Source organism: Scyliorhinus torazame, chromosome 18 (assembly GCF_047496885.1).
Source record: "Scyliorhinus torazame isolate Kashiwa2021f chromosome 18, sScyTor2.1, whole genome shotgun sequence".
In the NCBI taxonomy this organism is placed as follows: Eukaryota; Metazoa; Chordata; class Chondrichthyes; order Carcharhiniformes; family Scyliorhinidae; genus Scyliorhinus; species Scyliorhinus torazame.
In genome coordinates, this window is record NC_092724.1 from 35,320,289 (window position 1) to 35,331,680 (window position 11,392).

Sequence of the window (11,392 nt, forward strand, 5' to 3'; positions counted from 1 at the left end):
CACACTTATGCAGCAATTCAAATATTAATCATTTGAAAGTGTTGGAAGATGGAAATAAATAGCAAACACCATCAGGAGATTTCAGCAGTATGTTGTTTCCTATAATTGCTCCGGATAAATGATATTTAAAATACAATTGTTGCCCATTGTGGTCCAAATTCTAGGCTATCTTATCAGCTGTAATCATAATCTATATTACTGTAACAAGTAGGCTTACATTAATACCGCAATGAAGTTACTGTGAAACTCGCCTCGTCGCCACACTCCCGAACCGGTTCGGGTACACTGAGGGAGAATTCAGAAGGTCCAATTCACTTTACAAGCATGTCTTTTGGGACTCATTATATTCGCGTATCCATGTCATTTCGCAAAACATGATAAGACTAATATGCATAAAAACATTCATATATTGATACATCCTTTCCAGTTCCCTCAATAACAATATACACTATTTAAATCACAGAGCCATCAGTATCGACAACAAATACACAGACTTCCACTGAAGCACCAACATCTATATCAGCACCTCCCTCACCAAGTACAACAGCAACAACGTCTGAAGCAAGCTCCATTGAATCATCGACACCTGAAGCAACAACCGTAACAACATCAATAAGTTCAACAAGTGGTGAGTCTGAGTGCTCTCTGTTCAGTTCTAATATTCTGAACTGTTTTACCGACAGCAAGTATAAAAACACATCAATGAAATTTAACAGAATAATATGCCATGATTTTGGCTATCAATATGCAGTGTAGAATAAGATGCAAATACCAATTTGTGATTTCTGCTTTGCATCAAGGCCATTTGTTAGTCGCACTGAACATTATGTAAAGAAGGTGAATTATCAGCTATAATGCTTGCATCTTCTGCCAGATATGTTTTTTGACCTCGAAAAGACTGTCACACATTTAAACCTCTGAAACAGAATAGTCAACTGCAAACATACAGACATCCACCACAGTACAAACTGTTACATCAGCTCCACCCTGAACAAGTACAATTGCAAGAATAACTGCACTGAACCCGACAGAAACATTGACAACTCCAGAAGCATCAATCACAACATTTGTCCCTTCTACAAGTGGTGAGCATGCGAGTGCTACCTGATCAGTTCTGCCATTTCCATTCATTCTGCCAACTTCATGTGCAGAAGCACTTCACTGAATATCATCAAAGGAGTATAGCATGTGGCTGACCACAATTGTCCCAAGAAGAAGAATATGCAGATGAAATTTGCTCATTCATTTTGCTTAAAAATGCCTAGGTTACATTCATAATATCGAGGACATGCGAGCTCAAGGAAAATGTTTTTTGGGCTAAATATTTTCTGTGTGTTTCCTTGATTTTTATACAACTTCTAAGTCTATCACCTATATTCACACCAGTAGAGGAATCTTCAGCTGTAACTACTGAGACATCCACAGCAGCACAAAGCACAGCATCAACTTCTATCTCAACTATTACAATGGCGCTAACACCAACAGTGAGCTCCACTGAAGCATTAACTACAGAAGCAACAACAGGCACTACACCACCCCCATCAACAAATGGTGAGTAACCAAAAACACTCTTTGCACTCATCCCATTCTCAGTCCTGAAAATCTACTCATAGTTAAAAACACATAAAGGCAGGATAAAAATAATATATTATTATGTTCTTGGCTGTAATTATACATGGAAAAATCTAGTTCTCATCTCTGCCATGGAGCAAATAGCATAGTGATGTTTACACAGGGCTAATAATCCAAAAACCCCAAGTAATTCTCTGGTGACACTGGTTCAAACCCACCACTGCAGGTGTGGAAATTTGAATTACATTTTTAAAAGTCTGGAATTCAAAGTCAAAAGATGACCACAAAATGATTGTCCGACAATCCCATCTGGTTCAATAATATCTGTCAGGGAGTGAAATATACTGTCCTCACCTGGTCTGACCTACATGTGACTCCAGACACAAAGCAATGTGGTTAACTCTTAAATGTCCCTTCATGGGATGGGCAATGAATGCTGGCAAAGCCTGCAATGCCCACGTCCAGGAACAAATAATAAAATAAATTCTTGCAGCTCTACGTCAGTCAATTACAAAGCCACATTAAATTACTTAGTGAAGCCCATTAGACATGAGTATGAACAATTCATAAAGGACATGCGGTGTGGAAAAATTATAATATATTATTCATGCTTCCTATTTAACTGACTAAAACCATTACCTCTTTAAATAATAGCGGCAGAATCATCCACTACAAGCACACAGATAACCACAGCAGCACTGACCTCCCCATCATCTACTCCCGCAACAAGTGAAACAGCTTCAACATCAACAGTGGGCTCTACTGAAGGATCAACAACTGCAGAGTCGACATACACTACGTCTCCCTCATCAACAAGTGGTGAGCACACAAAATCACACTTATGCAGCAATTCAAATATTAATCATTTGAAAGTGTTGGAAGATGGAAGTAAATTGCAAACACCATCAGGAGATTTCAGCAGTATGTTGTTTCCTATAATTGCTCCGGATAAATGACATTTAAAATACAATTGGTGCCCATTGTAGTCCGGATTCTAGGCTATTTTATCAGCCGTAATATTAATCTATATTACTGTAACAAGTAGGCTTACATTAATACCGCAATGAAGTTACTGTGAAACTCGCCTCGTCGCCACACTCCGGAACCGGTTCGGGTACACTGAGTGAGAATTCAGAAGGTCCAATTCACTTAACAAGCATGTCTTTTGGGACTCATTATATTCGCGTATCCATGTCATTTCACAAAACATGATAAGACTAATATGCATAAAAACATTCATATATTGATACATCCTTTCCAGTTCCCTCAATAACAATATACACTATTTAAATCACAGAGCCATCAGTATCGACAACAAATACACAGACTTCCACTGAAGCACCAACATCTACATCAGCACCTCCCTCACCAAGTACAACAGCAACAACGTCTGAAGCAAGCTCCATTGAATCACCGACACCTGAAGCAACAACCGTAACAACATCAATAAGTTCAACAAGTGGTGAGTCTGAGTGCTCTCTGTTCAGTTCTAATATTCTGAACTGTTTTACCGACAGCAAGTATAAAAACACATCAATGAAATTTAACAGAATAATATGCCATGATTTTGGCTATCAATATGCAGTGTAGAATAAGATGCAAATACCAATTTGTGATTTCTGCTTTGCATCAAGGCCATTTGTTAGTCGCACTGAACATTATGTAAAGAAGGTGAATTATCAGCTATAATGCTTGCATCCTCTGCCAGATATGTTTTTTGACCTCGAAAAGACTGTCACACATTTAAACCTCTGAAACAGAATAGTCAACTGCAAACATACAGACATCCACCACAGTACAAACTGTTACATCAGCTCCACCCTGAACAAGTACAATTGCAAGAATAACTGCACTGAACCCGACAGAAACATTGACAACTCCAGAAGCATCAATCACAACATTTGTCCCTTCTACAAGTGGTGAGCATGCGAGTGCTACCTGATCAGTTCTGCCATTTCCATTCATTCTGCCAACTTCATGTGCAGAAGCACTTCACTGAATATCATCAAAGGAGTATAGCATGTGGCTGACCACAATTGTCCCAAGAAGAAGAATATGCAGATGAAATTTGCTCATTCATTTTGCTTAAAAATGCCTAGGTTACATTCATAATATCGAGGACATGCGAGCTCAAGGAAAATGTTTTTTGGGCTAAATATTTTCTGTGTGTTTCCTTGATTTTTATACAACTTCTAAGTCTATCACCTATATTCACACCAGTAGAGGAATCTTCAGCTGTAACTACTGAGACATCCACAGCAGCACAAAGCACAGCATCAACTTCTATCTCAACTATTACAATGGCGCTAACACCAACAGTGAGCTCCACTGAAGCATTAACTACAGAAGCAACAACAGGCACTACACCACCCCCATCAACAAATGGTGAGTAACCAAAAACACTCTTTGCACTCATCCCATTCTCAGTCCTGAAAATCTACTCATAGTTAAAAACACATAAAGGCAGGATAAAAATAATATATTATTATGTTCTTGGCTGTAATTATACATGGAAAAATCTAGTTCTCATCTCTGCCATGGAGCAAATAGCATAGTGATGTTTACACAGGGCTAATAATCCAAAAACCCCAAGTAATTCTCTGGTGACACTGGTTCAAACCCACCACTGCAGGTGTGGAAATTTGAATTACATTTTTAAAAGTCTGGAATTCAAAGTCAAAAGATGACCACAAAATGATTGTCCGACAATCCCATCTGGTTCAATAATATCTGTCAGGGAGTGAAATATACTGTCCTCACCTGGTCTGACCTACATGTGACTCCAGACACAAAGCAATGTGGTTAACTCTTAAATGTCCCTTCATGGGATGGGCAATGAATGCTGGCAAAGCCTGCAATGCCCACGTCCAGGAACAAATAATAAAATAAATTCTTGCAGCTCTACGTCAGTCAATTACAAAGCCACATTAAATTACTTAGTGAAGCCCATTAGACATGAGTATGAACAATTCATAAAGGACATGCGGTGTGGAAAAATTATAATATATTATTCATGCTTCCTATTTAACTGACTAAAACCATTACCTCTTTAAATAATAGCGGCAGAATCATCCACTACAAGCACACAGATAACCACAGCAGCACTGACCTCCCCATCATCTACTCCCGCAACAAGTGAAACAGCTTCAACATCAACAGTGGGCTCTACTGAAGGATCAACAACTGCAGAGTCGACATACACTACGTCTCCCTCATCAACAAGTGGTGAGCACACAAAATCACACTTATGCAGCAATTCAAATATTAATCATTTGAAAGTGTTGGAAGATGGAAGTAAATTGCAAACACCATCAGGAGATTTCAGCAGTATGTTGTTTCCTATAATTGCTCCGGATAAATGACATTTAAAATACAATTGGTGCCCATTGTAGTCCGGATTCTAGGCTATTTTATCAGCCGTAATATTAATCTATATTACTGTAACAAGTAGGCTTACATTAATACCGCAATGAAGTTACTGTGAAACTCGCCTCGTCGCCACACTCCGGAACCGGTTCGGGTACACTGAGTGAGAATTCAGAAGGTCCAATTCACTTAACAAGCATGTCTTTTGGGACTCATTATATTCGCGTATCCATGTCATTTCACAAAACATGATAAGACTAATATGCATAAAAACATTCATATATTGATACATCCTTTCCAGTTCCCTCAATAACAATATACACTATTTAAATCACAGAGCCATCAGTATCGACAACAAATACACAGACTTCCACTGAAGCACCAACATCTACATCAGCACCTCCCTCACCAAGTACAACAGCAACAACGTCTGAAGCAAGCTCCATTGAATCACCGACACCTGAAGCAACAACCGTAACAACATCAATAAGTTCAACAAGTGGTGAGTCTGAGTGCTCTCTGTTCAGTTCTAATATTCTGAACTGTTTTACCGACAGCAAGTATAAAAACGCATCAATGAAATTCAACAGAATAATATGCCATGATTTTGGCTATCAATATGCAGTGTAGAATAAGATGCAAATACCAATTTGTGATTTCTGCTTTGCATCAAGGCCATTTGTTAGTCGCACTGAACATTATGTAAAGAAGGTGAATTATCAGCTATAATGCTTGCATCTTCTGCCAGATATGTTTTTTGACCTCGAAAAGACTGTCACACATTTAAGCCTCTGAAACAGAATAGTCAACTGCAAACATACAAACAGCCACCACAGTACAAACTGTTACACCAGCTCCACCCTGAACAAGTACAATTGCAAGAATAACTGCACTGAACCCGACAGAAACATTGGCAACACCAGAAGCATCAATCACAACATTTGTCCCTTCTACAAGTGGTGAGCATGCGAGTGCTACCTGATCAGTTCTGCCATTTCCATTCATTCTGCCAACTTCATGTGCAGAAGCACTTCACTGAATATCATCAAAGGAGTATAGCATGTGGCTGACCACAATTGTCCCAAGAAGAAGAATATGCAGATGAAATTTGCTCATTCATTTTGCTTAAAAATGCCTAAGTTACATTCATAATATCGAGGACATGCGAGCTCAAGGAAAATGTTTTTTGGGCTTAATATTTTCTGTGTCTTTCCTTGCTTTTTATTCAACTTCTAAGTCTATCACCTATATTCACACCAGTAGAGGAATCTTCAGCTGTAACTACTGAGACATCCACAGCAGCACAAAGCACAGCATCAACTTCTATCTCAACTATTACAACGGCGCTAACACCAACAGTGAGCTCCACTGAAGCATTAACTACTGAAGCAACAACAGGCACTACACCACCCCCATCAACAAATGGTGAGTAACCGAAAACACTCTTTGCACTCATCCCATTCTCAGTCCTGAAAATCTACTTATAGTTAAAAACACATAAAGGCAGGATAAAAATAATATATTATTATGTTCTTGGCTGTAATTATACATGGAAAAATCTAGTTCTCATCTCTGCCATGGAGCAAATAGCATAGTGATGTTCACACAGGGCTAATAATCCAGAAACCCCAAGTAATTCTCTGGTGACACTGGTTCAAACCCACCACTGCAGGTGTGGAAATTTGAATTACATTTTTAAAAGTCTGGAATTCAAAGTCAAAGGATGACCACAAAATGATTGTCCGAAAAACCCATCTGGTTCAATAATATCCGTATAGGAGTGAAATATACTGTCCTCACCTGGTCTGACCTACATGTGACTCCAGACACAAAGCAATGTGGTTAACTCTTAAATGTCCCTTCATGGGATGGGCAATGAATGCTGGCAAAGCCTGCGATGCCCACGTCCAGGAACAAATAATAAAATTAACTCTTGCAGCTCTACGTCAGTCAATTACAAAGCCACATTAAATTACTTAGTGAAGCCCATTAGACATGAGTATGAACAATTCATAAAGGACATGCGGTGTGGAAAAATTATAATATATTATTCATGCTTCCTATTTAACTGACTAAAACCATTACCTCTTTAAATAATAGCGGCAGAATCATCCACTACAAGCACACAGATAACCACAGCAGCACTGACCTCCCCATCATCTACTCCCGCAACAAGTGAAACAGCTTCAACATCAACAGTGGGCTCTACTGAAGGATCAACAACTGCAGAGTCGACATACACTACGTCACTCTCATCAACAAGTGGTGAGCACACAAAATCACACTTATGCAGCAATTCAAATATTAATCATTTGAAAGTGTTGGAGGATGGAAGTAAATTGCAAACACCATCAGGAGATTTCAGCAGTATGTTGTTTCCTATAATTGCTCCGGATAAATGACATTTAAAATACAATTGGTGCCCATTGTAGTCCGGATTCTAGGCTATTTTATCAGCCGTAATATTAATCTATATTACTGTAACAAGTAGGCTTACATTAATACCGCAATGAAGTTACTGTGAAACTCGCCTCGTCGCCACACTCCGGAACCGGTTCGGGTACACTGAGTGAGAATTCAGAAGGTCCAATTCACTTAACAAGCATGTCTTTTGGGACTCATTATATTCGCGTATCCATGTCATTTCACAAAACATGATAAGACTAATATGCATAAAAACATTCATATATTGATACATCCTTTCCAGTTCCCTCAATAACAATATACACTATTTAAATCACAGAGCCATCAGTATCGACAACAAATACACAGACTTCCACTGAAGCACCAACATCTACATCAGCACCTCCCTCACCAAGTACAACAGCAACAACGTCTGAAGCAAGCTCCATTGAATCATCGACACCTGAAGCAACAACCGTAACAACATCAATAAGTTCAACAAGTGGTGAGTCTGAGTGCTCTCTGTTCAGTTCTAATATTCTGAACTGTTTTACCGACAGCAAGTATAAAAACACATAAATGAAATATAACAGAATAATATGCCATGATTTTGGCTATCAATATGCAGTGTAGAATAATATGCAAATACCAATTTGTGATTTCTGCTTTGCATCAAGGCCATTTGTTAGTCGCACTGAACATTATGTAAAGAAGGTGAATTATCAGCTATAATGCTTGCATCTTCTGCCAGATATGTTTTTTGACCTCGAAAAGACTGTCACACATTTAAGCCTCTGAAACAGAATAGTCAACTGCAAACATACAAACAGCCACCACAGTACAAACTGTTACACCAGCTCCACCCTGAACAAGTACAATTGCAAGAATAACTGCACTGAACCCGACAGAAACATTGGCAACTCCAGAAGCATCAATCACAACATTTGTCCCTTTAACAAGTGGTGAGCATGGGAGTGCTACCTGATCAGTTCTGCCATTTCCATTCATTCTGCCAACTTCATGTGCAGAAGCACTTCACTGAATATCATCAAAGGAGTATAGCATGTGGCTGACCACAATTGTCCCAAGAAGAAGAATATGCAGATGAAATTTGCTCATTCATTTTGCTTAAAAATGCCTAGGTTACATTCATAATATCGAGGACATGCGAGCTCAAGGAAAATGTTTCTTGGGCTAAATATTTTCTGTGTCTTTCCTTGCTTTTTATACAACTTCTAAGTCTATCACCTATATTCACACCAGTAGAGGAATCTTCAGCTGTAACTACTGAGACATCCACAGCAGCACAAAGCACAGCATCAACTTCTATCTCAACTATTACGACGGCGCTAACAACAACAGTGAGCTCCACTGAAGCATTAACTACTGAAGCAACAACAGGCACTACACCACCCCCATCAACAAATGGTGAGTAACCGAAAACACTCTTTGCACTCATCCCATTCTCAGTCCTGAAAATCTACTCATAGTTAAAAACACATAAAGGCAGGATAAAAATAATATATTATTATGTTCTTGGCTGTAATTATACATGGAAAAATCTAGTTCTCATCTCTGCCATGGAGCAAATAGCATAGTGATGTTTACACAGGGCTAATAATCCAGAAACCCCAAGTAATTCTCTGGTGACACTGGTTCAAACCCACCAGTGCAGGTGTGGAAATTTGAATTACATTTTTAAAAGTCTGGAATTCAAAGTCAAAGGATGACCACAAAATGATTGTCCGAAAAACCCATCTGGTTCAATAATATCCATCAGGGAGTGAAATATACTGCCCTCACCTGGTCTGACCTACATGTGACTCCAGACACAAAGCAATGTGGTTAACTCTTAAATGTCCCTTCATGGGATGGGCAATGAATGCTGGCAAAGCCTGCGATGCCCACGTCCAGGAACAAATAATAAAATTAATTCTTGCAGCTCTACGTCAGTCAATTACAAAGCCACATTAAATTACTTAGTGAAGCCCATTAGACATGAGTATGAACAATTCATAAAGGACATGCGGTGTGGAAAAATTATAATATATTATTCATGCTTCCTATTTAACTGACTAAAACCATTACCTCTTTAAATAATAGCGGCAGAATCATCCACTACAAGCACACAGATAACCACAGCAGCACTGACCTCCCCATCATCTACTCCCGCAACAAGTGAAACAGCTTCAACATCAACAGTGGGCTCTACTGAAGGATCAACAACTGCAGAGTCGACATACACTACGTCACTCTCATCAACAAGTGGTGAGCACACAAAATCACACTTCTGCAGCAATTCAAATATTAATCATTTGAAACTGCTGGAAGATGGAAGTACATGGCAAAAAACATCAGAAGATTTCAGCAGTATGTTGTTTCCTATAATTGCTCCGGATAAATGACATTTAAAATACAATTGGTGCCCATTGTAGTCCGGATTCTAGGCTATTTTATCAGCCGTAATCATAATCTATATTACTGTAACAAGTAGGCTTACATTAATACCGCAATGAAGTTACTGTGAAACTCGCCTCGTCGCCACACTCCGGAACCGGTTCGGGTACACTGAGTGAGAATTCAGAAGGTCCAATTCACTTAACAAGCATGTCTTTTGGGACTCATTATATTCGCGTATCCATGTCATTTCACAAAACATGATAAGACTAATATGCATAAAAACATTCATATATTGATACATCCTTTCCAGTTCCCTCAATAACAATATACACTATTTAAATCACAGAGCCATCAGTATCGACGACAAATACACAGACTTCCACTGAAGCACCAACATCTACATCAGCACCTCCCTCACCAAGTACAACAGCAACAACGTCTGAAGCAAGCTCCATTGAATCATCGACACCTGAAGCAACAACCGTAACAACATCAATAAGTTCAACAAGTGGTGAGTCTGAGTGCTCTCTGTTCAGTTCTAATATTCTGAACTGTTTTACTGACAGCAAGTATAAAAACACATAAATGAAATATAACAGAATAATATGCCATGATTTTGGCTATCAATATGCAGTGTAGAATAAGATGCAAATACCAATTTGTGATTTCTGCTTTGCATCAAGGCCATTTGTTAGTCGCACTGAACATTATGTAAAGAAGGTGAATTATCATCTATAATGCTTGCATCTTCTGCCAGATATGTTTTTTGACCTCGAAAAGACTGTCACACATTTAAGCCTCTGAAACAGAATAGTCAACTGCAAACATACAAACAGCCACCACAGTACAAACTGTTACACCAGCTCCACCCTGAACAAGTACAATTGCAAGAATAACTGCGCTGAACCCGACAGAAACATTGACAACTCCAGAAGCATCAATCACAACATTTGTCCCTTCTACAAGTGGTGAGCATGCGAGTGCTACCTGATCAGTTCTGCCATTTCCATTCATTCTGCCAACTTCATGTGCAGAAGCACTTCACTGAATATCATCAAAGGAGTATAGCATGTGGCTGACCACAATTGTCCCAAGAAGAAGAATATGCAGATGAAATTTGCTCATTCATTTTGCTTAAAAATGCCTAGGTTACATTCATAATATCGAGGACATGCGAGCTCAAGGAAAATGTTTTTTGGCTAAATATTATCTGTGTCTTTCCTTGCTTTTTATATAACTTCTAAGTCTATCACCTATATTCACACTATTAGAGGAATCTTCAGCTGTAACTACTGAGACATCCACAGCAGCACAAAGCACAGCATCAACTTCTATCTCAACTATTACAACGGCGCTAACACCAACAGTGAGCTCCACTGAAGCATTACCTACTGAAGCAACAACAGGCACTACACCACCCCCATCAACAAATGGTGAGTAACCGAAATCACTCTTTGCACTCATCCCATTCTCAGTCCTGAAAATCTACTCATAGTTAAAAACACATAAAGGCAGGATAAAAATAATATATTATTATGTTCTTGGCTGTAATTATACATGGAAAAATCTAGTTATCATCTCTGCCATGGAGCAAATAGCATAGTGATGTTTACACAGGGCTAATAATCCAGAAACCCCAAGTAATTCTCTG

General features: G+C 38.9%; 1 protein-coding gene across 1 annotated transcript; it reads left to right on the top strand.

The window, feature by feature from the left end:
* Positions 1–1,466: 1,466 nt before the first annotated feature.
* On the top strand, positions 1,467–11,182 carry LOC140395774 (uncharacterized). The gene is made up of 13 exons (XM_072483932.1): positions 1,467–1,551; positions 2,227–2,493; positions 2,870–3,034; positions 3,793–3,957; positions 4,633–4,899; positions 5,276–5,440; positions 6,199–6,363; positions 7,039–7,203; positions 7,682–7,846; positions 8,605–8,769; positions 9,445–9,609; positions 10,088–10,252; positions 11,013–11,182. Exons 1-13 carry the CDS (start codon positions 1,467–1,469, stop codon positions 11,180–11,182), a joined length of 2,274 nt encoding a protein of 757 aa, XP_072340033.1.
* The last annotated feature ends 210 nt before the right edge of the window (positions 11,183–11,392 follow it).

What these genes read in the sequence shown, in the direction of transcription:
- LOC140395774 (XM_072483932.1), top strand. Translation starts at nt 1,467, where the DNA reads ATGGCGCTAACACCAACAGTGAGCTCCACTGAAGCATTAACTACAGAA. An exon ending in ACCACCCCCATCAACAAATG is followed by an intron (nt 6,364 to 7,038) that starts GTGAGTAACCGA and finishes TTTAAATAATAG; the next exon opens with CGGCAGAATCATCCACTACA. An exon ending in ATCAATAAGTTCAACAAGTG is followed by an intron (nt 10,253 to 11,012) that starts GTGAGTCTGAGT and finishes TCACACTATTAG; the next exon opens with AGGAATCTTCAGCTGTAACT.